We start from the raw sequence: 25,688 nt of genomic DNA, 5'->3' as shown, positions 1-25,688 counted from the left end.
GGTTACAGGAGGGGCGCTGGGAGCCAGGACTCCTGGGTTCCATTTGCAAGGTGATCACTGACTTGCCAAGCAGGCCGAGGGGACAAAGCATCCCAGCTGCGTGCCTCGGTTTCCCCACCTGTTGAGCGGGGACTCTCTGCCTGGGAGGGGTGAGAGGATCAGCGAGCGATCTCCCCACCCAGAGCACTAAACCCAGCTAAGCCCGGCTGACACAGGGCCCGGGGTGCCTCTCAAGTGGGTTAGCAGGAGAAGCTCAGAGATCCCACAAATCCCATTACGTTACCCCGGTCAGCAGTGACGTCATGGCGGCGCGTTGCCATGGCGATGCCCCCACGCCCCCTGATGCCCACCCCCGCTGACCCTCGGAACAGCCTGTCCCGTTCCGCCCAGCTGCTGTCTTGTCAACAACCTGGCTAATCCCGCTACCCCCGTCCCCGTCCCCACCCCCTCGGGCGCCGCGCCCTGCTCCTGACACCCGGCCCGCGTGCAGGCTGGCACGTCCGCATGGCGGGCGGGGGCAGGATCCGAGAGGTCGGCCCCCTCCCCCAACGGGGCCTCGGTCTCTGCAGGGGACCCACCCAGCGCCTCATCAGGCTGCTGAACGATAATTGGAAATAATTAGAGCATGAGCTTCGTTAAGGCGTGAGTGAGTGACGGGCCGCCAGGCGGCTGCTGGGGTCTGCAGGCTGTGCGGCAAGATACAGCCCCCACCCCCCCGGAGACCGGGAATGGGCCAGGCATAAGGTGGGGGCTGTATCTCACCCCGGGGGTAGATTCGCTTGGCAGCCATTGTTTGGCGAGAGAAAACCGCCAAGCATGGGGATGCGGAAAGACGGGTCCGAGCCCCATCCCCTGGTTGCGCTCTGCCCCCCCAGCCGTGTCAAGATCAACTGCCCTCCCACCCCACTGCTCCTCCAGCTCTCAGCCAACCCCCACCCCAAGGAGCCCCTGGCCCTGCGCTCTTGGGGAAAGACCATCTTCCCCCTTGGGGTCACTGAGACGCCAGCGTAGCCCCCCAGGCAGGGGTCCAGGGCACCAGCTCAGAGCTCTGCTTTCACCGCGCCATCCTGACAGCACATTGCCCCCCCAAGCCCTCGGCACCCACGGGCCTTCCAGCCGCAGGCCCCGTCTCCCCCAACAGCTACCCTGCAGTGAGCCAGAGGGGGGACTGGGGCAGTGGCTGGGCCTCATGTGACGCCTCCCTGCCAGGTGGCTGGAGTGGGAACGTGGGTGCCTCCTGCATCCCCCCAACATTTCCAGCTGGGCTGCCAATGGCAGCGCCGGGAAGGGGCCCCCCAGCCCTGTCAGAGAGGGCTCCAGGAAAACCTGGCGCTCCCCCGGGGGGGGGGGGGGGGAAGAGACCTTCTGCTGGAGGGCAGCCCACAGCCCCTGCTACTCTAGGACCAGTCGGTGCCACACACACCTCGCCCGGACGACAGGGCGCCCACCCTGCAGCCCTGGACAGATGCAGGGGCACTGCCCGGGCATCGCTGCCAGCCCAAACCCTCGGGGAAGCAGCAGCCGGGCCGGACGGACCCCATTTGCCACCCTCCCCTTCCAGGAAAGGAGCCCAATAGCACCCAACGAACTGGAGCAGACTCCTGCCCAGGTAGGGCAGATGCCCAGAGCAGTTCAGGGGCTCTCAGACCCGCTCCACGCCTGCAGCACCCGCTCCTGCCCAGGAAGCCGCCCCACGAGAGGAAAGCGACGGGGGGCACCCCGCCCCGAGGGGCTCTAGCACAACACGGCACAACTGAGCCACCGGGGCACTTCCCCCAGGCGGGGCTGGAAGCCAACAGTGGCAGGGCAGCCACCCCGTGAACACACACTGCCCATGGGGCCAGGCGCACCAGGGCCACCGCAAACCCGCAGCAGGCGAAAACCAGGCACCAAACCATCCACGCAGCACGACCGAGCGCTCGCCCCAGCAGGCCCAGCCACGCCGGAGGGGCAAGCTACAGACACCCCGGCCAGGGCAGCGCACACGGCGCAGCCCCCAGGGATGGGGCCTGGCAGATTTATCCATAGCCAAGCAGGGGGGTTACAGACAGCAGGGCAGGATCACCGCAGAGCGCTACGGGGCTGTGAAGGTCAGCGCTCAGAGCACACAGGGTCAATGCGCCCATCGCCCCCAACTCACCCCTCCACCGCCCGCCCCGGCTCTCACCTTCCTCCAGCTCGGTAGCGATCAGATCCGTGGGGCTGACCAGAGCCGGGCTCCCGTGCACCTCGGCGTAGGCTGCGGGGCTGCTCCAGAACTCCATGGCCTGGGGCCCACGGAGCCCCCCCAGCTCAGGGGGAAACATGCAGCCAAGCGCCAGCTCCCGGAGCAAAGGGAAGATGCGGCTCTGCCGGGCTGCAGCAGCCTGTCACCGAGCAGCAGCGGGGGGGGGTCAAGCTCAGCCCAGCTCCCTCCCCTGCGCCTGCTCCCTAGCAATGGTCCCCACCGCTGCCTACCCCTATTTATAGGGTCTCCCTTGTTTCTGCACCTGGCTGGGCACATCTCATTCAAGCGGGGAGGGGGGGGCAGAGGAGAGCTGCACAGACTAGACCATCTACTTGGAAAGGGAGGGTGTCCTGTTTAGAGAGGCACAGGCACTGCTGGGGATAAAGGGCTCATGGGGGGGGCAATGCTGGAGTTAAGCCTGTATCTGTGGGAGTGGCTATGGGGGGGTCAGTAGGAGCTCCCCCCCCTTCCCTGCAGAATGGATCGGCTCTGACAGAAGCCCGTTGCTCTGCAGCTGCATCCTTCTGCAGTGGCACCTGGCTCAGAGCAGCCCCTGGGGGGGGGGGGGGGGGGGGAGGCCCCCCCCCCCCCCCGACTGGACCAGGATCCCCTGCTGCAGAGCCAGCCCCCGGAGGCGTCTCCTGGGAGAGGGGCAGGGGCAGGGGCAGGGGCAGGGGCTGCCCTCCCCAAGGCCAGGGTGCGAAGGGTCCCAGCTTGGAGGGCTCTGCGGATTGAGGGATCAGCCCGGAGCTGTTTGAAAATCTGACCCTGACCCGACCCCTCTTCTGGCCCATAGGAGGGACCAGGGGTCCTGCTTCCTGGATCGTTCCCCAGTGCTCAGGGGTGTCTGCTGAGCCCAGCCCGCGGTGAGAGGAGGGGGAATCCCGGGCCAGACCCTGCAGGTGGGTCCCTGTGCAGGTCGGGGCCCCGACACAGACAGACGCTGACGGCTGGTGTCGGAAAGGGGGAAGCAGGGCCCTGTGGGGCTGACAATCCTGCTGCCCGGCACCCTGCTCCTGTCCCCCGCTCCTCCTCGCCGCCTGGAGCTGCATGAAAGCAGCTCCCCCATCCCTGCCACGTACGCAGCTAATGAACCGGGGCGCTTGGGGCTGATTCACAGCCCGCCTGCCGCCGCGGCTGCACACCGGGAGCGGAGCCCAGACCTGCAGCCTAGAGGAGGGATGGGGAAGCCTGTGAGGGTGGGAGGTGCTGGGGGGATCTGGGGCCTGTACTTGGAGCATGGGGGTCTTTCCCCACGAAGGGAGGTGGGTGGGGAGCTCTCTAGTCCATCGTGGGTGGTGGGCTGGGGGCAGCAGGGGAGGTCCATGCCGAGAGGCAGTGGGAGTCGGGGGGGTCCTGTGACCCAGCCCAGACAAGTCCCAGATTTCCCACCACTCAGGTTCTTCTCAGCTGCAACGTTTTGAATCCGGGCCTGGCTCCCGAGCTCCGGTCCCAGAGCAGCGGCGCTACAAACGAGCCCTCGGCTCCCAGCCCCAGCTCAGGGGGAACCAAGCTTGTTGGGTGGGAATTTCCTTCGTTCTGAGACGCCCCTTGGTGCTGAGGGAGGTGCTGTCACCTGGCCCAGGGGGCGGGAATCCTGCCCTGCCCGTCTGCTCGCCGCACCCTCAGAGCTGGGGACTTGTGAGCCCTGTAGGGGCTTCTCCAGCCGGCCCGGAGAGTCCCATATGCAGGACCCAGGCCGCTCTCTGTCCGTGCCCACGGTGCCCTCCATCCCCTGGCTGGCTGGCAGCTGGAACCGGGCTGGCTCCCTTGGCAGCTCTGCCATAAGCACAGTTGGGTGAAGGTAGCACGGAGGCCCAAGCAGGGGAAGACTTGAATAATTGATGCCGGTGCTTTAATAATGGACGAGGTGCATGGGGGGAACCTTCACGAGCAGGGGACGCAAGCACAACGGGACGGGTCCAATGGGGCATGGGCAGACGCAAGCAAATCCCACAATGGGCCAGCTCCCGTCCCAGAGCCGGTCCCACAGACCCCCCACCCCTCTGCATTCCCTCTCACTGTCTCAGGTCAGGGAAACCGGCCCTAGGAACCCACCCAGCACCGAGGCTGGATGGCTTCCTGCCCTTCGCCCCAGAGTCCCGCCACCCCAAGAACCAAAGAGAAACCAAGGCACAAGGCAACCTAGCAAAGTGACTTGGCCACGGAGGGAACCTATGGCTTCTAGCCCACCCCTAGCCCCCGCTCCCCTCCCCCAGCCAGGACTAGCACCCAGGCATCCTGGCTCACAGCCGCTTTGCTCTAACCACTAGACCATCACGACTTGGCTGGGCTCAGCGCGTGTCCGTGAAGCCCTTTTCCATGAGCGAGTCTCCCCCCGGGCACAGACCAAGCAGCCAGACCCCTCCCCCCCAGGGCAGATCCAGAGCCAGGCGCCCAGCGGGTTTGCGCCCGTGGCCGGGGGAGCTGGGCTGAGGCTCCTTGCGGCCGGGCAGGAGACGCAGCTTCGGCCTAATCCCCGACTCAGGGATTTGCTCCCCGGTTAGGTCCCACAATCAGATTACACGGGGCTCGTTCCACTGGCAGCTTAACAGGCCAGGACGCGGGATCAAGGAGAGGAGCCAGCACCCCCCCCCCCCCGCTACCCCCCGCACATGGACCGACCGCACGGGCAGCCATGCCCCTTGGTCTGGGGTGTCCCATCTGCCCAAGGTCCCTTACCGGAGATGGCCTGGTGGGACTGAGCAAACTTGGCTAAGTTCCCAGTGGCCCGTTTATACTCCCTCCTCAACCCCCACCTAGACCTCCTCCCCCCTCCCACCCACCCTCCCCCCCCCCCCCCGTAACTCCCTCCCTGTCAGCCCCCCCCGGCTCTAATCTGCCCCCTCCCCTTCTGCTCTCGCAACACATGGACAATAATCACAAACGAATCAGAGCTAATCCTGTCTGTGCCCCATACGGAACCTCTGACCCCAAAGCCCCCAGGAAGGGGGAACCACCTGGCCCCACGGTGCTTCCCTTCCTGGCCCCCCAGCTTCGCCAGTCCCAAGGGGTCAAAGGTCACAAGTCTCCCCCCGATAATGGGGGCTCTGTGAATGTACGTCCTGGTCCCGGAGTTCCAGCTCCTCTGGGCGTGGGCTGCTCCAGGACTCCAGCAGCTGGGGGTCCCCCAGAGGGCGGCGGAGCTGGGGGTCCCCCAGAGGGCGGCGGAGCTGGAGGTCCTGCCTGTGGGTGGCGGAGCTGGGGGTCCCCCAGAGGGCTGGGGGGGGGAACACGGCTCTTACCGGCTCAGCCCACAGGGAGGCGACACTGAGTGGGGAACCACACCCCGAACCTCGGCCCCAGGGCCTTGACCTGTGCCCCGAATGGAACTGGAGTGGGTGCAGGGTGTGGGGCCCGCACACCAGCCAGGCGCCCCATGGGGGGAAGACACGTTTGGCACCAGCTGGTAGTGGCTTGGGTCCCGTGGGGAGGCCTGAGCCTGGAGGGAAAGGCCACCAGCCCCTACCTAACGGGGGGCAGAGGGAGTGGGGGGTGCACCTCAGAGGCTCCTCCTAACCATCCTCGCTGTCCCCTCCCCAGGAGCCCCCACATTGTAACCCCCCCTCAGCCTCTCAGCAGCCCCCCGATCCCAGCCCGCAGTGTGGGGGTCCCTGAGCGAGGACGGAGGCTGCAGCGCTAAGATATTCTGGGCCTGGAAATCCCCCCACTGCACCCGGGCAATTAGCTCCCGCACTGCTCTTGTGTCCTGGGCATGGGGGGAAGCTGCCCATAGCCCTGTGGGGCTGGCCCGGGAGGGGGCACCTGCCAGCCCCCCAGCCCTGCTCCCTGCCCTGGTTCAGCGCCCCAGCCCCTGCCCCCCCAATGGGACCCCCAGTACCCAGCTCCCCCCACGTCCCCTCGCTGGCCCCCAGGGGCGCCCCACGGCACTCACGGAAGTACTTCAGGGTCTCCTCAATCTGCTGGGGCGTCAGGGGGGTGGGCGCCTCGGGGGGCAGCAGGGGCGTGTGCAGCCAGTCGTCGTGTTCGTACCCGAAGAGCGTGTCGGCCCGCAGCGTGTAGTGGGGCAGCTGCTCCCCCAGCAGGCTGATGATCTCCACCTCGGGGACGTTGCCGCAGCTACACAGGTCTGGGGGGAGAGGAACGGGGGTCAGTGAGGCGGGGAGGGGGTGGAGCTGGCTGGGAGGACTGGGCTAGAAGGAGGGACAGCCGTGGGGCGGGTTGAGGGGCACTGGCAGGGCTGTGGGGCGCAGGGAGCCCAGGACTGGGCTAGCAGGCGGTGTGGGTCGGGATTGGGAAGCATTGGCAGATCTGTGGGGTGGGGGGTTCTCAGGGCTTGGGGGAAGCCCAGGGCTGGGCGAGCGGGGGCTGTGGGTCAGGAGTGAGGGGCACCGGCAGGGCTGTGGGGGGTACCCGGGGCTGGGCGAGCGGGGGCTGCGGGTCGGGAGTGAGGGGCACCGGCAGGGCTGCGGGGGGTACCCGGGGCTGGGATAGTAGGGGCTGCGGGTTGGGAGTGAGGGGCACCGGCAGGGCTGCGGGGGGTACCCCGGGCTGGGCTAGCGGGGGCTGCACAGAGAGTCGAGGTGACTTCCCCACGTCCCAGAGGGAGTCGTTGACCCCTCAGGGAGCAGAGCCCAGGTCACTGGTTAACCATTTATATTCCGGCAGCAGCCAGAGGCCCCGGTCAGGCCCCAGGGCGCAGAGCACAACCGCCCGCGTTCGGGAACCACCAGACCCTTCCACCGGGCGTCTCTGCGCTCGGGTCCCCCCTCGAGGGCTGGTTCCCACCGCGTCAGTGTCGGTGTCACTCGGGGATTTCGGGTGTTTCTTCTCAGTCGCTGGCTCAGTTCACAGGGGGCCTCTGACCAGCTGAGGGCAACAACTTCCAGGTCCTGCCCGGGGCGGGACCGACGCCCGCGACCCCTAGTGGGGACAGACACCCCCCCGCCCCCCTCCCGAGCCAGCCAGTCCCCCGTCCTTGGGGCAGATTGGAGCTGGTGCCCCCGCGATTGCCCGGCTACCGAGTCCGTCTGGCTCCTGCCTTTCTTTGGCTGTGGGCGCACAGGACGAGCGGCCCCTGGAGGCAGGGCACAGAGGCTCCCGGGTCCCCACGTTCCCGTCACAGCCCTGCTGCTCTCCCATGTCTCCACGGGAAAGGTCCTGCCGCCACCTGCTGGCCACAGCCCCGGCAGAGGAGAAAATCTCCAAGGAGAAGTGTGGAGGGGGTGGCAGGACGGCAGCCTGGCCAGGCCCTGGGCACGCTCTGGGGTCACCTGCCCCTGGGCGCCCATCTCCCTGACAGGCTGGTGGCCCTGCGCTGGCAGCAGGGGCTGGCCGGTGGCACTCGGGTCCTTCCCGTGCGGTGCGCTGGATGGGATCTCCCAGGCAGGAGCCCCAGTGCCCTGGAGGGTGGGGTCCCAGCCCCTCCATCCCCTGCTGTGAACCCTGCAGCCCTCAGACCCACCCCCCCTCAGCCCCCCGATAGGCCAGCCCGGCTCCCCCCTGTGTGGTTACCCCAGTGCCCCCAGCTGGACCCACCGGTGATGGTGGTGGCATCGTGGTATCTGCCCACAGACGATCCCTTCGGCCCCTGGCCGGCATGGTGCAGGGAGTCCCAGCTGGGGTGGGAGTGGCGGGCGGGCGGGCTCTGGCCTGAGGGTGGCTCACGTAGGCCCGAGGCGTCCAGTTTGACTGGCGTTACGGGGGGCACCCAGCTGCCATGTGGGGAGCGCGGCACCACCCCCTGCGTCAGGAAGCTGCGACGGGGACCGGGCCAGTCCCAAGGTCCCGGCTCCGTCCCACACCTAGGGAGAAAGAGCTGGGCGTTAGGGGAGCCATGGGGGACAGGGAGTCCAACCCGCGTCCTGGCCACATGCTTTGGACACACGTGTCTCTGTGTTGCTCCCCTGGCATCCCCCTGTGCCCAGACGGGCAGCACCGGGCCATGGCTGGAAACCCACAAGCTGGGCGTGCCCCAGGACTGACGCCCCCTCTCAGAGCCCGGCTCTGGGCACGGCTGCCTTCCCGCCCGGGGCACCACTGGGGCTGGTGGAGGCTGAGTGTGGGGCAGCCCGGGGGAATCAGAGACGGTTTCATCTGGAGGTGAGGGGAGATGGTGCTGGGGGGGGATGCCCCCCATTGGCAGTTAGAGCAGCAGTGATGAGATGGATTGGCCACCAGAGGGCGCCGGGGGCTGCAGGCTCAGCGAGGGGGGCAGAGCCAGGCAGAGCCCGGTTAGATACCAGGCTGCGGCCTGCGTGTCGTCTTGGTAACCCCCAGTCTGCAGCCCCCCGCTAGCCCAGCCTGGGCTCCCCCCAGCCCAGCCGGTGCCCCTCACTCCCGACCCGCAGCCCCTGCTAGCCTGGGCTCCCACCCCCAGCCCTGCCGGTGCCCCTCACTCCTGACCCGCCGCCCCTGCTAGCCTGGGCTCCCACCCCCAGCCCTGCCGGTGCCCCTCACTCCCGACCCGCAGCCCCCTGCTAGCCCAGCCCTGCGCTCTCCCCCCACACCCCACAGGGGGTCGCAGCTCTGCAGAAACCTCTCATTTCTGATCCCCATGCGATTGTTCCCATTCTTGTTCATCACAATAACCGTTGGTGTTTTTTCACCCCATCACCTCCTGGAGGGTGGATGTCTCCAAGGCGCCCTGCCACCCCACATGGGCTGCGGAGCCGGGGGGGGAGCCACCTGGACCATGACCCTCACCTGACCACTTTCTGGCCAGGTCACACCTGAGCAGCGCTGTGATCCCACGTGCCAGGACACAATGCCACTCACCTTAGGGGGTGGGTGTAGGGGCTCCAGGGCCAGGGGAGGGTCAGGCTGCTGGTGGGGGAGGGGGGCTGAGTGGGGAAGAGGAGGTTCAGGGGGCAAATCTATACCCCACTTTCAATGATGCTCCACAGCTCCTGCACCTACATACACACAGCAGCACTGAAAAGCAGCCACCTCTGGGGTGGGGAGGAGCAGCCAGGCAGGGACACACTGCACGGGGAGGGGACACTCCAAGATGCTGCTGGATCTTTTATTGCTTATCCAGCACTTTCCATCGACAAACTCATCCCCGCAGGGATGGACCCACCTCATTATCCCCAGGATACAGACAGGGAAACTGAGGCATAGCCTGGGGCCAGGACTTGTGGCAGAGCCAGGATAACAGGTCCTGGACTCACACCACACCTAAAGGCTCATCTGAAAGCCCGTCTCGTTGTTCAACAGGATCTCGGGAGGCCATGTGCAGCCATACAGCTGCCTAGGAGGCCCCAAAGGGGTTAAATTAACCCTCACGGTTATTCAAATCGTTAAACCCCCTCAGCCCAGAGCCTAGCAACGGAGCCAGGAACGAAGGGCCCAGGGCTCGGGCAGGACGTGCTTTGCCTGCTGCCCTGGGTTATTATTTAACTCTGGGAAGGGGAAAGCAGGGGGGGGGGGTTATTGGGATCCTGCTTCCTGGAGCCGGCTGGGGCTGAGAATATCTGACTCCAAACACAAACCCCATTCAAGGGGGGTGTTGGGAGGGGAGCAGTCAGGGGGGTGGGGGGTGAATTTCAATTTGCATTCAAGTCTCTTAATTTAATCAGAAGCCTGGTAAACCCCTGCCCGGGTCCTGAGAGACAGGGCCTGATTCTCCTGTCACAGACACATAGATCTGGAGAGAGACACCATGTCAAACTCGAGAAAGGACAGAGCCCAGCTCCTAATACAGGATGTTTGTAAAACACATCTTGTTTCCACCCCATGGGTTGTTCAGCACAGAGGGTAACAGCCTACTACTGCTGCCCAGATAATGGAGCTGGCCCCTTTAGCTCCAGTGGTGCCGAAGGACCCCGGTTCAAACACTGCTGCACCCTGTGCGGGGTGGGAGGCTGTTGCTAACTCAGGGATCCCAGCCTGGGCTGCCTGCACCTGATCCTGCTGGCAGAGCCAGCCCCGCACAGGCGTTAAGGGGACCCATTCTCCTCCCACCACCCCAGTGCACATCAGGAGCGTCCTGGGCACAACAAGGTGTCTGATGGGCCCTGCAGAGCTGCTGGGCTGAGCTGGGCTCTGGGACCAAAGGGGCAGCGGTGCAGGGCTGCCAGGCTCCAAACCCCCTGCCCAGGACGCTGCCTGACCTGGGGTTTGTCTCGCTCTGGTGGGCAGGGCAGGGCAGGGGCATTGGTTCTGCAGGGACCGGAAGGAGCCTGGGATATGCAGCTGCAGTTTTGTGTTTCTCACCAGCGTCATTTGTCCGGTCGAGCCCGGTCTGGCCTTCCCCACTCAGGCTCTGAAATGCCCCGAGGGGGCCAGATCCCCTGTGAGCCCCATGTGCTGCCCTCAGGCAGCCCTCTCCCAGGAGAGCCCTGATTTACACACAGGGAAACTGAGGCAGCGAGGGGCAGTCCCCCAGCCAGTCAGTGGTAGAACTGGGACTAGAACCCAGAAGGCCTGGCTCCCCCACCCCCGTTCCTACCCCTGGATGCTGCATCTCTCCCAGAGCTGGGAACAGAACCCAGGAGCCCTGACTCCAGGCTCCTTCTTGCTCTACCCACTAGACCTGACTGCCTGAAGAAATGCCGACTCTCTCCTGCATCCCACAGGCAGGACAGCTGTGAACAGCCAGGCCCCACCCTGGCGGGAGCAAAGTCCAGCCGGCTGCACTTTCCCTGCCACATCACGCAGGGAGACACGCAGGGCCAAGGCAGGGCGGCTCCCCCAACGCACCGTCTGCGGCCATAAAGGGACCACGGGACGGGCAGTAAAACCGCTCAGCCTCCCGGGCACGGAGTCTGCCCCCCCGCCCTGCACCACGCCCCCTCCACACACAGGGGCCAGGGCCCTTCCCAAGGCCCTGCCGCAGCTTCACCTGCTTCTGGCCCCCAGCGCAGGACCTGTCGGGATGGGGGCGTCCCTCCCTCCCCCCGGGGAATCAGGGCCCTGTCACACAGAGCCGGCTGCCTTCCCAGCGCCCACATGGCCTGAGCAGCGACTCAGGGGAGGAGCCCCCCCGCCCCTGGCAAGGAGCCAGGGGAGCGCAGGAGGGCAAAGGGGGGCTGCTAATTTCAGTGTTGGGCCGTCCCCTCCCCAGCCCCCATTCAGAAATCCTGCCCAGAAGCCTAGTGGTTAGAGCAAGGCAGGGTGGGAGGCAGGACTCCTGGGCTCTAATCACGCTACTGGGAGGGGAGCAGGGGCTAGTGAGGGAGGGGGGCACCTTGGCGGCCAGGACTCCTGGGTTCCATTCCCAGCTCCACTGTGTGCCACTGTAAAAGCTTCTTCCCTTCTCGTGCCTTGGTTTCCCGGGCTGGGAGTGGGGTCCGTGGGTGGGAGCCCCCTGGGAAACTCCCAGGCAAATGGGGGGCAGGGCGATTCCTGGGCCTGTCCAGGAGACGCGTCCATCCTTCTGGGAGCCCTGTGGGCTCGAGCCGCTTCGGGATCCCCGATAGCTGGGGCTAGTGGGGGAGGGGTGGGAGCTATTCCTAGACACACACCCCCCCCCGGCCCTGCACCTGCTGACACCACAGAGCGAACTCCTCCAAGGTGACGCCTGTGTGATCTGTCCACGCCCCGAGCACCGTGAGTTCCAGGCAGGAGCAGCGAACGGCAGGTTACGGCAGGGGCGGCTCCCTGGGTGTAAAGCGTTTCCTCCTGTGGCACGTCCGCCCGCCCGTTTGCCAAGCCCACGACTGCCGCGTAATAAACCGCCCGCTACTTCCCCCTGCGCCTTGTGACTGAGCGATGGGAACTGGGCTGGCTCCTCCTGGCAGAGCTGCCCTGACCTCAGCTCTCCTCCCGGCTTCATCTTCCCTTCCCAGGGCGCTAGGACATCCCTGGCGGGTTGGCAACCCGGCTGCCCTCTGACGCGCTGCTGTGGGCCAGCGAGCGCCCGGGGACCCGGCACGCACCCTGAGCAACCCGCAGAGAGGGCCCCGGAGCCGCCTGAGCACCCCCCATTTCAGCTCAGCCCATGGCCCGGGAAGCCGGCCCGATACTTGGCTTCGGGTCCAGGGGCTGGGGCACTGGGGTGGGGTTCTCGGGACAGGGCGATTTCTGACGCCAGCAAGCCCTGACTCGGCTCTCTGTCCGACCCCTCAGATCCCAGCCCACGCGGTTACACGTCCGGGCTCTGCTGGCAGGACGGCTCAGGCACCAGAGCGGGGAGTCTGAGCAGTGGGACTGGGAAGCTGGCTGGGACGGGGGGTCCCGGCTCCTGCCAGCTCCAGGCTGCGGTTGCTCCCCTGGGTGTGGGTCAGGGCTACCTGGGTCCCCGGGGCTCCTGAGGAAGAACGTCCCGATGTTGAGGGGCAGCGAGGGACGGGACAGGAGCCCAGCCGGGGAGCTGGGAACCAGAGCACGACCCTGCCCAGGGCCTGGGTGGACTAGACGGGCTCTGGGGCACGTCCAATGGCTCTGAGACAACTGCCCTGGCAGGAGGAAGTGCCCTGGGCCTGGGCCTGGGCCTGGCAGCTGGGCAAACTGCCTCCCAAGGTGGGCTCCTCTTGGCCTCGCTGTCTCCAGGGCACCCACCCCCCCAGCCCTCGCTGGGTCCACTCCCACCCCGGAGCCTTTGTGCCGTCTGCTCCAGCCAGTCTGGTGTCATCAGGGCCCAATGGCTAGTGGGGATGTTGGCCGGGGGCCGGCGGGATGCTGCGCACAGAGCGCCGCCCGCCCGCTGCAGAGCTAGGCAGGGACCTCCTGCTTCCCCGGCACAGGGCCATGGGGGGCAGTTTGAGGGGCACGGGGTGGGTGCAGGCTCAGACAGTGCCCGCTTGGAGGGCAGGGCTAACGCTCTGGCCCGGCCCCCAGGGGATCCCGGTGCTGCACCGGGCTCAGGCCCCCAGGAGAAACGAAACGCTGCAGGGACGGAGCATCTACCTGCCCCCCCGGATCCCTTTCTCCCAGGGTGAGCCCGGAAGCCGCCTTCCCTCCCTGGTTTCCCGTGGAGACAGACCGTGTGGTTCAGAGGCCGGTGGCTCCGGGATCCCACTGGCGGCACTGTCCTGGCTCCCCGGCCGGCCAGATCTGGAGGGGAAGCGGGTTCGTGAGTCAGCGCCTTGGCCTGGCTCCTGCAGACAGATGAAGGCAGCCTGAGAACAGGACCCTGCTCTGACAGCAGCTCAAACCAAGCTCCGAGCCCTCAGCCGCTTTGGCACGGGGGTGCAACCCACAGGGGCTCCCAGGGCATCCGGGGCCAAGCAGGGCACCTCTGCTGCTTCCATCCCTCCCCCCCCAGGCCCAGCATGGCACGAGCCTGGGCCACGGAGATCTGCATGGGCGTGTCTAGAGCCACCACAGGGGGTACTGCAGGATCACGGGGGGGGGCTCCCTGCCCTGGGCACTGAACTGCCCCAGCTGGCCCCAGGCACAATATTCCGGCCTCGGGGATTGAACCTGGGTCTCTTGTACAGTCCTCTCTGTACCACAGTCCACTTCCAGCCCTGCCCTCTCTCCTCCACGTGCCTGCCTAGCCCCCTGCTAGCCCAGCCTGCCAAGCAGCCCGCCCCTGGGCATTGTCTTTGCCAGCCCGCGTGACTCGCCGGCTCAGAGCCAACCACGCCCAGAACGAACACACACAGAGCAGGCTGGGCAGAAGGGTGAACGCTGGCTGAGCGCAGAGGCCTGCGGGGAGGGGTCCCCTTTACTGGGATACCTGTTTGCACAGAGGTTACAGCAGCCGGCCGGGGACTCCTGGGTTCTATCCATGGGTGTGAGAGGGGAGTGGTGTCTAATGGTTAGAGCGGGGGGGGGGGGGGGGGGGTCAGGGCTCCTGGGGTCTATCGTCACTTCGGGGGGGGGGGGGGGGGGGGGGGATTAGGGGAGGGGGGGGGGGGGGGGGGGGCTGGGCATCAGGACTCCTGGGTTCTATCGTCACTTTGGGGACAGGAGTGGGGTCTGGTAATCAGAGCTGGGGGGCTGGGAGCCCGGACTCCTGGGTTCTACTCCCAGACGACACTGACTCACTGTAGGACCTTGGCCAAGTCCCATTCCCTCTACCTGTCGACTGTCAAATGAGGCCGTGGTGCTGCCCGACCGGCTGGGGATTGTGAGGCTCCATGTAAAGTGGTGTGTGAGTCCCAGGCGGTACCAGGCTAGAGACGGGCCCCCGGGGGGGGACAGGCCAGGAGCCCCAGACTATGGCACGTGTCCAGCAGGATGGAGCAGGCAGACAGAGCCTGGGGGGCATGTCTGACCCTAACGCCTCCCCGCTGCCCCTGCTGGTCTGGGAACGGCAGTGCTAGGAGGGGCCGTGACAGCCTGGGCCCCCTGGGAAGGCCCCAGCAGCCGGGGGTGTCACCGGGAGGCCACAGGCTCCGCGCCGGCTGCCGTTTCGGAATGCGGCTGCTGGACTATTTATTCCCCGCAGCTGCTGCTGGAGCACAAGGCTCGCCTGGGAGTGGGCCGGGGGGCAGCCAGCTTGCAGCAACCCCCATCTGGTGGTGTCAGGAGGGGTCTGGGCAGGAGATCCGGGGGCCGGGCGGGGCTCGCTGGGAGCCGCCGGCTCTGGGAGTTGGGGAAGGGCGGCAGGCGGCGGGCGCACAGGTGGCCGGGAGCAGTGGGCATTGCTGAGAGGCAGCCAGGACAGGAGCAGAGCAGGGTGAGAGGCGGCAGGCCCCGGCTCGCCCGGCCCCCACGCCAGACGCTGCCTCACTCCTGGTGACTGTACGGGTGGCTGGAGCCTGGGTGGGGCCGCGAGCGGCAGGTCCTGGCAGGCTGCAGCCGGCTCCACGCGCCAAGGAGAAGCACGTCTCCCGGGAGCCCAGGGCAGGGCTGATGGGGCCAGGACAGCTGCCGATTGGTGCCCAGGGGCTGGGAGAGCCGCCCAGGTGCCAGGAAGAGGCTCACCAGGGACCCTCTCTAGCTGGTGAAGGGGCAGCACCAGCGGGAGGGGTCCCTGGGGACTTTCATCCGGCCCTGCTCAGCTGGGGGGCAGGGCTGAGATGCTCCCCCTTGAGCTCCAGGGGGACACTGGGCCTGGGGCTGCTCCTCCCTCCAGGGCCGTTACTAGAGAGCCTCGGCCCGGACACCAGCGGACCTGGCTCGCCGGGGGAATCGCAGGCCCAGGGCAAGCTGCACGCTCAGCTCCCGGCACGGCCACCTGCCCGGTGCGGAGAACCCGAGGCCTCGACGTGGAGTCGCATGACACCGCGCCCTGCCCCAGCGCCGGTGCAGGGAGGGGAAGCAATGGACCCGGGGGGCCCGAACGTGCAGGCCAAGCAGGACCAGGAGCGGTAAAGGCTCGTCTAAGAGACCCTCATCTCCTTATCCACGAGGGGAGGATGAACCCTGCTGGGACTGGTCCCTGGAGCCTGGGCCACTAACCCGCCCCCTCCCACCCCTCCCAAGCTCATTCAGCAGCTGCTGAGAGACATGGTAGAGGGGTGACCACCAGTGTACCCCCCAGAGCACCGCATGGGCCATGTACAGAACGGCACGCAGGGCAGGCCCAGCCATCACCTCCCATCTTCCCCCCGGCACAGCTGGGAGGCACCAGGCCAAAGGGGATATTTAGAACCAGCCAGGAAATCTACTTCCTGCAGCGGCTTATGGGGCTGTAAAGTGGGTGAAGCCAAAGCAGCCGGAGCTGGGGCATTTGCATGGGCAGGGACGAGTCAAGCCCGCAGTGGGCAGGGCAGCCCTGGCGTCTGCATCCCTGCTGCGTGTCTGGGCAACGAACAAGCACAGCGAACACTCACTAACCATAGCAGGGCTGTGCCCGGGGGCAGAGAAGCCCAGACCCCAAGCTTTTCTCAGCACTGGTTTCTCGCCACACTCCCTGAGTCCTCCGCTGGACATCATGTCCCATCCCTCCTGCTCCTCTGACCCACCTGAGCCGGGGGTCAGATCCCCCCGCCCCCCCATGCCTGCGCAGAGTGGCCCATGGTAACTACAACACAACCCTCACCCCTACGCTGTGGGCTGGAGCACTGACGGAGAAGCCAAGCGCTCGGCTGTCCAAGGTTTGGCCCTGGGTCACTGCAAATTTGACCAGAGACACTGAGGCAAGGCTCCGGGATCCCAATGCCCAGACCGTCCCTGGCCACACGCCGCTCCCTGCCTACCCCTGAGAGCGGCTGCACAGATCAACAATTCCTCCTGCAAAAAACATTCAAACCCAATTTTTTTTATTAAAAATGTTTCAACTAAATTTTCTGGGTTTTAACCCCCAAAAATTGAAACAAAACAAAAGTTTTCATCTTGCCTGGCGATTTTTGGTTTGGTTCCGATTTCAGATGCCTGGGGCAGGAGAAAAGCCCCTTCCTCACCTATTTTTCCTTTTTCCCAGTGGAAAAAAGGTACAAAGAGAGAGAAAGGGGGAGGGGGACAAATATCTGAACATCAGGAACAGAAACAGAGCAAAAATATTAATTAGAGACGAAACAAAAACTTTCATTTTGTTTCATTTCTGATTCCCCCCCCCCCCATTGAACGGTTTTTGCAAAACATTTTGATTGCAACAAAACTATTTTTCAACAGAAAAGCCCAGACCTTTCCGCCCGCTCTTCCAATGGCCTCGAAAGGGCTGATTGTCAACCTCTACCTTCCTGGTTCCTCTTTCTCCTCTGCTCAGGCGTGGACCTGTATTGGGATGAGAGAGGCAGGTAGGACGAGGCTGGTGACACGCTGAGGACTGACCACAGCCAAGATGCCATCGACAAGGGGACAACGTGATGTCAGCCTAGCCCAGTGCAGGGGCATGTCGGGTTTTCGTCGATTCACAGAGTATACGGCCAGGAGGGGCCATTAGGTCAGCTAGTCTGGCCTGCACATCACAGGCCATCAAACTTCAACCAGTTCCCCCGGCACTGAGCCCAGTAACGTGTGTCTGGCTAAAGCATTGTCCAGAAAGACGCCAGTCTGGGTCTGCAAACCCCCGGAGATGGGGAACCCACCACTGCCCTGGGGACCTTGTTCCAGTGCTCAGTCACCCGCCCTGTTCCGAACATGGGCCTGTGGGGCCCAGGCTATTTGCCAGACCTCCTGTGGCCTCTCTAAAAACATGAGCTTTGTTTCTAATTGGTCTGACTTCACCTTCCAGCCGCCGGTTCTTATTCTGCCTTGTTCTGGATTACAAAGCCCGTTGGTAGCTGGTATTTTCTGCCCAGGACGGTATTTACACCATACGCCAGAGCGAGTCACCCATCGGGTTGGTTCTGGGACACTAAACAGCCAGAGCTCTCTAGGGCTCAATGTCCGGCACTTCCTTCAGCCCGGGAATCCCTGAGTCTCCTTTCTCCACCCGCTCCACTTGGTCAGCACCCTTGGGAGCCCCAGCACTGGGTGCAGCATCCCCTCCCTGCCCCGCTCACTGCTCCCCTAGGGTCACACCAGCCCCTTTGGCCACAGCTTCTCTTGTCTGGAGGGCCCGGGGCTGCCCTTCCCCCCAGGCACTCAGGGACCAGGCAAGACCCCCCATCAGCAGCCCCCCCAAGGCCTCGGAGCTCAGACCCCGCAACTCTGCGGCGCGTCCCAGGATCGCTCCTGCGCGCTGGGCCAGTCGCAGGGAGGTTTCAAGCCAAGGGACCCGGGCGCCCAGCCGGGAATGCGGCGGCGCGGCTCAGGCGGAGCCCGGCCAAAGCTGCATCCCCGGCACAGCTCGCGTCCCGGCGCCAGCGAAGCGCCAAACCCCATTAAATCCCCCCAGCTAATGCGCCGCCGGCCGGGACCCCGCTCCGGGGGAGAGCCCCGGGACCCCCCGCCGGCAATCGCCGGGCCAGCGAGGGGTCCCCTGGGCAGCCCAGACCCCGCTTCTCCGAGTCCGGGACCAGGGCAGCCAGGGAGACCGGTCCCAGTGCCCAGTGCCCGGGGGCTGCTTGCGGGGGGCTGCAGCGGGATCGTAGGGGGCTGCAGGGAGTTCGTGGGGGGCTCGCGGGGGCTGCAGCGGGATCGGGGGGGGTTGTGGGGGGCTCGCGGGGGCTGCGGGGAGTTCGTGGGGGGCTCGCGGGGGCTGCAGCGGGGCTCGCGGGGGGCTGCGGGGAGTTCGTGGGGGGCTCGCGGGCTCGGCAGGGGCTGGGTCGGACTCACTGTGTCTCCTGCCGCGGGCCGGCCGGCGGCTCCGAGCTGCATTTAACTAGGAAGCAAATGAAACTTACACATCCCCCCCCCCCCCCCCCCATTGATCTGTTACCGAGCCGCTCCTACAGCAGGTGGGGGGGGGAGGGGCCGCAGGGCCTGCTGGGAGTTGTAGTCCAGGGGGCCCCCAAAGTTGCCTCTCCAGGAGCCTCTTGGGCAAGGAAGCGGGACTGCATTTCCCAGGGCGCCTTGGCGCACAGCCCCAGCGCCTCCGAATATGGGACCGGAGGCTTCGCCTCCCAGGCTGGGCGGGATAAGGAAGAGCAGGGCTGGGAGCTGGCACGGGTGAGCTGGGTGGAACCAAGACTTTGATCCCCCTTTGGACTGGAGAAAAGCCTCGTAACCCTGCCCCCGGTGCAGAGCGACCCCATTCCCCGCACCGCCGGCCGCCTTACACCGCTGCCAAGGGGGCGTCAAAGCCGTGGCAGGGCCGGATCCAGCGTGGCCCTGCACGCTAGGCCCAGTTTTCCAGGGAGCCCCCCATTTAGGCACCTAAGGGGCAGGTTTGCCACATTCCCCCGAGAACCGGCCACCCACCCTCCTGAACTGGGCCCCCGCTGGGGGCACTGAGCCCTCTGGAAAAACGTCGACCCTCGCGCCGTCATTTCTACCAGCCCACAGAGAATGCCAAACGCACTCCGTCCGATCCACGAGCACGCGGCCCTCCCTTCGCACGCCGGCACCCGGAGCAGGCTGCTGGCGCCCTGGGCGAGACGGAGATCTGACTCTCCAGGTGCGAGCGAATCCAGTGCCTGTCCACTCTCGGCAACGTTCCCCGGCGCATCCTGTCCCTGCGTGGGCGTTATAAACCACGGGGCCTGGTGCTCCTCCAGCACCCTCGCCTCCGCGCTGTGACAACGTGATCGCACCTTGGAAGGGGAGCCGCCATCAGATGCACCCAATGACCATCGTTAATGACAGTCACCAGAGGGATAAGGAATCCTGGAGCCCCAAGATAGGCAGGGGAATGCGCTCGCCCATTGCTGGGAAGCAGCTGTCTCTGGGTTGGCTGCAGCAGTTGTGTAGCAGCTCCCAGAAACGCTGCAGGACAGCAAGCAGAACATAGGAATGACCACACTGGGTCAGACCAAAGGTCCACCAAGCCCAATATCCTGTCTGCCAACCATGGCCAATGCCAGGTGCCCCAGAGGGAATGAACAGAACAGGGAATCATCAAGTTATCCGTCCCCTGTCGCCCATTCCCAGCTTCCGGCAAACAGAGGCTAGGGACACCATCCCTGCCCATCCTGGCTAACAGCCAATGATGGACCTATCCTCCATGAACTTCTCTAGTTCTTTTTTGAACCCCGTTATGGTCTTGGCCTTCACAATATCCCCTGCCAAGGAGTTCCACAGGTTGACTGTGCATTGTGTGCAGAGGGACCAGACACCAAGTGTGAAGAATCGGGACAGAGAGTGGGGGGCAATAGGCATCTATATAAAACAAAGCCCCGAATATCAGAACTGTCCCTATAAAATCGGGACATCTGGTCACCCTAACTGTGTGAAGAAATACTTCCTTTTGTTTGTTTTAAACCTGCTGCCTATTCATTTCATTTGGTGACCCCTAGTTCTTGTGTTATGAGAAGGAGTAAACAACCCTTCCTTATCTACTTTCTCTACACTAGTCATGATTTAAAGACCCCTATCGTATCCCCGCTCGGTCGTCTCTTTTCCAAGCTGAACAGTCCCAGTCTGATTAATCTCTCCTCAGACAGAAGAGTAAAATGCCCGGCTAGACCCCATTTAAACAGCAAAGGGGAGGGAGGCGGAAGGCAGTTACCTGAGCTGGCTCTGGCCAGGGCTCCTGGGAAAGCCCCTCTCCTCCCCCAGACAGACCCAGGGGATCCCTAACCCTTGCAAGCTTCCTTCTGTAGCTCACCTGGAGGGTGGAGCCTCCCACACAGCCCTAGAGGGAAGTGTGCTCCTGGCACAGTCACCCCCTGGGAAGTCCCCCGACAGCAGGCCAAGGCCTGACCCTGTGTAGCTGGGGAGAGAGCACAGGGGCAGCGTGTGGGGCGGGGCGGGGCGGGGTGGGGCAGGGTGGGCGGTTATACGGATGTCTCAGTTTATGGCAGAACAAGCTCAGCTCTCAGCCCAGCTCGGCCAGTGGGGCTCTAGGCCTGGGGACTCCTTGAATCAAACGTAACCAGCTGCCATCCCTGGGAGGGGCTTGATAAGGGGCCCAAGTGCAAAGACAAGTGACAAAGACACACACCGTGCGTGCGTGCACGCACACACCCCGGGAGGAGGAGGCTGCAGCCTGGGGGGTGGGGATTTGATCCTTGTCTCGTGCCCTGATTAATTCCCTTCTCTCTCTTTTTATTACTGTTTCACCTGCTTTGAACTGGGACTAGCTGGGAGCACTCGGATACGTGGATTGGGAGACCCGGCTGCTGTAGCATCCTGCCCCTTCGCTGAATCCCAGCTATGGCTCGGCCTGCTCAGGGAAAACCCTCCCCGTGCTGAGAGGGGATGAGAGCAGCTGTCAGCTGGAGCATGGAGAGGGGCTGCGGAGGAGAAGGGTCTCGCACCAGGAGGGTGGGGTGGGGTGAAAGGACCGAGACCAGCTGGGCAGGGAAGGGAGCAAGACAGGGTCCGGGAGGTGGTTTGGAGAATGGGGGTTGAAGACAATACTGAGCTGGATCCTGAAAGGAACAGGGAGCCGGGTGTGGGATCCTGTCCGTCCGTCCGTCCCTCGCTAGGCTGGCTTCTCTCTGCTGCCTGCCCAGGCTGAACCCTGGAGAGCAGAGACTGGAGCCACCCAGCGAAGGAAGCGGGATAGCCCAGGCCGGAGCCAGATCAAGGCACTGTAAAGGGGGAATATCACACAGGGGGCGGACGGCAGCGGTGCCCACGCAGGAGATGGTGGCGGGGCAGGTGAGTCCCTGGGGCAGGGAGGAGGACGGGAGCTCAGAGCTGAGGAAGGCGATGGAGGAGGAGAGGGAGCTGAGCAGGTTCCTCCGGCCCAAGACCCTCTTCTCCCTTCGAGCCCCTCAGTGAACAGATGCTGAGATGGAGTCAGGTGGTGAAGACGGTGGGGGGGGGGAGTCATAAAAGCATCCAAAGATCCAGCCAGCAGAGCAGGCACCCCAGGCACTGTTTCCCTGGCACCGGCAGGGCTCACACCCCAGCTGTGCTAGGGCAGGGCTGGGCTGACACCAACGGACCCTGCTCCGAGTGCTGATAGACACTGGGTGCCCAGGGGCGGGCGGGCTCCCCCAGGCTGAATGCGCTGGTCCCTCGCTAGCACAGACGCCCCGTTGCTCGGAGGAGAGCCGAGTTCAGGCAAGCGATGCTAAGGGGGCGCAGCGCGTTCTGGCTCTTACAGCTCCAGCCGTGCATGCTCATGTTACCGACAAGCCTCAGTAACGCACAGGGGCCCCCCGGCTCCTTATCCCCCGTCCGAGCCCAGCAGCGGGGGCAGAGTAGCAATTGGGTGGCACATCAGAGGCTCTGGGTTTCACTGCCGTGCATTGGTCCTTGCTGGGAAGGTTCCAGGGGCCAGGATGGCCTGGAGCTGTGGGAAAAGGGGTCTGGACCCTGCTGGAGCTGCCTCCTTCTGACCTGTGAGAGAGGAGGCTGACCCGGGCAAGGCCAGGGGGAGGGAGAGGGCCTGAGGCCCGGCCTGTCCCGGTTTTACACAGCTGGGGCAGGGTCTGCATTGATTCAGGGAAATGCAGGGCAAGGAGCAGAACTGGAGGGGTCAGGACAGGCGCGGAAAAGGCTGGGTGTGCTAACAACCACCCCAGCTCTGCCCCCTCCCTGCCCCACTCCCAGCGGGTGGAGCCACCCACAGGCCTGGTGCAGGGGCAAGGAGACGCCTGCCACCCCGTGCCACTGCAGGTCCCAAACACACCTGTACATCCCCAGCTCTGGGGGCAGGGGGCTGAGCCGGCTCCATTCTACAGAGATGCTGGTGTCCAGCCTGCATGGCAGGAAGGGGCCGTGTCCGAGCGTCGCTATGGGGTGGGGATGGGGGGTGGCGCACAGAGAGCAGCGCTGCAGAGCTCACCCAGATGGGGCGAGGTCCGTAACGGGGCATTGCCGCGGGGAGGATCAGGCCCAGCGAGCCATTCTGCAGCACAGACGGGGCACGCCGCGTGGCAGAGATTCGTCACTGCTGATCTGACGGTGACTGAGCCCCGAGGGACCGGCCGGCTCGCCCCACGGGCTGCACAGCGCTCCCCACCCAGGGCCGTTAGCGGAGCTGAGTCTGGTGGGGCGCAGCCCATGCCAGGGGGGAAAATCACCCCTCGCCATGGGGCTCAGCTCCTAGGCAGGGGCGAGGCACAGGGGAATGTGCCTGGTGCTACCAGGGCTGTGAATGCGATATCTGCCGCCTCCAGCTCCCTGGCCATCTTGGGTTCTGATCTGGCCCCAGCCCCATAGGGTCCGAGCACCTGACACTGCTTGTAGCCCCCTCCCCTCCCCAGGAGGCAGGGCAGGGCTGTTATCCCCACTCTACAGCTGGGAAACTGAGGCACCGAGGCTAAGGGAATCACCCATGGTCACACCGGGCATCAGTGGCACAGAGAGGAACTGAACCCCAGCCCCTAAAGTCCTGTAAGACCAGGGCCCACCCCAGAGGCAGCACAAGCCCAGTGGGGGAGCCTAGGCAGGAATATTTTGCCCCCCAACACATAATAAAGAGTGAATGGGTGCCCCCTTGAGCTGCTCGGGGCCCTGAGCGATTGTTAGGCTGTGTATGCCTAGCGCCAGCTCGGGCCCCTGCCAGGCCAGCCGGGCAGAATCCACCCCAGGCTGGTTCGTGCCAGCTGCACGCACGGAGGGGCTGGCCCCACACAAACCTCCACGAGGTGGCAGTAAAAGGCCAGAGATGGTCAAAGCCGAGGCGGGAAGCGGAGCCGATAAATCCCCTTGGGAGGTTGCTGAGAGGTTCCAGGGGGCACGTGGGGGGAGCAGGCACCCCAGGCCCCTGGCCAAGGCTCTAGAGTCCCACCCTGTGGCCAGTGCAGGAGCAGCCCTGGCAACCCCCTCCGCAAGACTCTGCCCGGTGACAATTCAGTGCAAATTCCAGCAGCGCCTGGCCTAGTGCTGCCCGGGATAGCAAGTCCGGCCAATGGCATCGCCCCGCAAGATTGTGCCAGCCCCACGCCAGGCGTCAACGTGCCCCAGAATTATCTGCCCAGAGAGGGCGAGAGCGTTGGCCCTGGCCGAGAGGAGCCCCAGCAAGGGAACTTGCCTCTCCCTTCATCCTCAGCCCAGCCCGTTCCCTCCTGCCCGGCTGCCTCCCCTCCCCTCTCACGCTGGGGGAGAAAGTGCCAGCTGGGCCTGGCTCCTGCCCACAGAGGCCCCCAGGGGGTGGAGCCCCCAACGTGCCCGGCTCCCAGCCACTCAGCTTCCTAAGCCGGCCCAGCGGAGACCAGGGCTGCGCAGCGTTGATTGTCTGCAACAGTAACAAACCCGGGGCCGGTGGCGAGAGCAGGGCCGTTAGTTCTGGGGTCTCTTCACGGGGGGGCCACACGCTGCAGGGCCTGGTCAGCTGCCCCGTGGAAAATCTTGGCTCAGGGATCTCCTGGCTTCCCCCCCACACACACACACACTCCAGGCAGCCCGCTGGTGTTCGGTGCTTTCCTGGTCCTGGGAAGTGACGAGACAGGAACCGAGGCCTCATCCCTGTGGTGCAGCCGGTCTGGGGCTGTGCTCCAGGCCCCGCGTCCCTGCAGGGCTGCATTCAGCATCAGGCTGTCAATCCCTCCACCCTGCCCCACATCCAACAGCCACACTCGGCCCCGGCTGCCCCACTCTGTCTGAGCGGGCAGGCACTCATCCCACCTGGCCCCATGACAGCCGATGGGGCTGTCAGAGCAGGGGAAGCAGTGGTGGGCCTGCTCCCACACCCAGCCGGCACCTAGGCCAGGCTGGCAGGATGCTCTGGGCACTGCCAGCTCCCACCCGGGGGCTGCCCATTGTAGCAGAGCCCGGGAAAGTCTCTACTCCAGGCACTGACCAGGGGGAATCGAGCAGCCAGGGTGGGGCAGCCCCAGTTAGAACAAACGGGCCTTACGGAGTCTCCTGGAAGCTGCCTCCCTTTGCAACGAACAGCAGCAAAGGCCCCTGGATGCTGTGAGCTAGGAGGGGTACAGCTAAGGCGCATGGGGGGACCCCCAGGCCGTGACGAGTGCTGGGATGGCCTCAGGCCCAGAGCCAGTGTGGGGAGGGACAGCAGACAGGTTAAGAGACGTGGCTGGTGTCAGGCAGTGGTAATGGGACCCACGCTCCTGCCTACACCCCAGGGGACACATGCTCCCTGAGCTGCGTGTAGAACCCAGCCCAGCAGCCCCTCGGCTACCCACAAGCTCCCTCCCCTTGGGCCGTTTCATCCTCTCGCACCCGCTTCGTTCCTGGCCCAGGCAGAATACAGGAGTCTGGGCGGCAGAAAGCACCGAGCTGGAGCCAGGGTTTGATGTCGAGAGCAAGACAGGAACGGCTGCTACTTCCCTCCCCGCTGCCTTTGATCGCGGCTGGCAGCCCGCGGCGCTGAGCACTGGTGGCAGACGGACCCCGCTGATTAGCGTCTCACTGGGGGCTGCGTGAAATGGGCTTTGCTACAGCACAGCCGGGGCTGGGACCAGCATGGAGGGGAGGGAAGAGAAGGACAAGAGGGAGCCATGAAAGAATGGGCTCCTTATCAACTGCCTATTCCCCCCAAACCCAGGGCATGGGCCATTGAGTCTTTGCCTGCGGCCCCCCCCCCCCCCCCCCACGCACAACGTCGGCGACCGTGCCGAGCTGCCACAGCCTCCCTGCCCTCCCGGCACGGCCAGGGTCTGGCAATAGAGCAGGTCTTAGCAAAGGGGAAGAGAAGGAGGCGAAGCTGGGAGCGCATATTGCTCATTGACCTTCCCTTGCTGGGGCCCAGGCAGGACTTACCCCAGGAGACAGGCGGTGGGGCTCAGGCCAGAGGAGAATAAACCCACGTATTCAGCGTACCCATGTTCCACATCACTCAGTTTACCGAACACAGGAGGGCACGGCCAAGAGACCGTGGCCAGCACGAGGAAGCAGGGGCTTTGCTCTTCCCCTGTGCCACGAACGCCCCGACATGACAGTGCCCTCATCCCTTCCCCCATCCCCGCCCATCCCGAGCACACTGCAGAGCTGAGGGCAGATCTGCCCTGGCTTGGCTTACAGGGAGAGACCCTGGCATCACCCCCCTTGCCTACAACAGTTCAGGTAGCAGGGGCAAGGCAGGGATTGTGGGGGCCCCCACCACGAGGACTGGAGGGCGGGAAGTGCTCGGCCTGACAGGTTCACCTTGGCTGCTGAGGTCATCTGGCTGCTACTGCCTCTTCCAGGCTCTGACCTCCATCTCGCCTTTTCCCATTAACCAGGAAAGGCCAAGCTCCCAAGGGCCACTCAGCAGTGCCAGGCCTCCTCTGCTGCGCTGCCCAGAGGTCTCCCACTCTTCCCTGGCACTGGTGGCGAT

At 65.0% G+C, this 25,688-nt stretch overlaps 1 protein-coding gene and 1 long non-coding RNA gene across 2 annotated transcripts in view; both read right to left on the bottom strand.

Moving 5' to 3' along the window:
• The window catches only part of LOC112102244 (trafficking kinesin-binding protein 1-like), a 24,028-nt gene extending 13,614 nt beyond the window's left edge, over nt 1–10,414 (bottom strand). The window contains exons 1-7 of the mRNA XM_029912227.1: nt 10,406–10,414; nt 8,966–9,030; nt 7,727–7,992; nt 6,069–6,317; nt 5,290–5,447; nt 2,168–2,366; nt 427–563 (exon numbers count right to left, since the gene is read on the bottom strand). Of these exons, the coding sequence (XP_029768087.1) occupies nt 427–563; nt 2,168–2,366; nt 5,290–5,447; nt 6,069–6,317; nt 7,727–7,992; nt 8,966–9,030; nt 10,406–10,414 (1,083 nt within the window). The remainder of the gene's footprint in view (nt 1–426; nt 564–2,167; nt 2,367–5,289; nt 5,448–6,068; nt 6,318–7,726; nt 7,993–8,965; nt 9,031–10,405) is intronic.
• Nucleotides 10,415–16,335: 5,921 nt separating this feature from the next.
• Nucleotides 16,336–18,266, bottom strand: LOC113407074. Its single transcript, XR_003369937.1, has 3 exons — nt 18,188–18,266; nt 16,652–16,741; nt 16,336–16,437 (listed from the first exon to the last, which is right to left on the bottom strand). It is a non-coding gene; the product is annotated as an uncharacterized LOC113407074 (long non-coding RNA).
• Nucleotides 18,267–25,688: the final 7,422 nt, after the last annotated feature.

Source organism: Terrapene carolina, unplaced genomic scaffold (genome assembly GCF_002925995.2).
Source record: "Terrapene carolina triunguis isolate 2854851 unplaced genomic scaffold, T_m_triunguis-2.0 Scaffold193, whole genome shotgun sequence".
Lineage (NCBI taxonomy): Eukaryota > Metazoa > Chordata > Testudines > Emydidae > Terrapene > Terrapene triunguis.
This window is presented reverse-complemented; position numbering and strand designations above follow the sequence as displayed.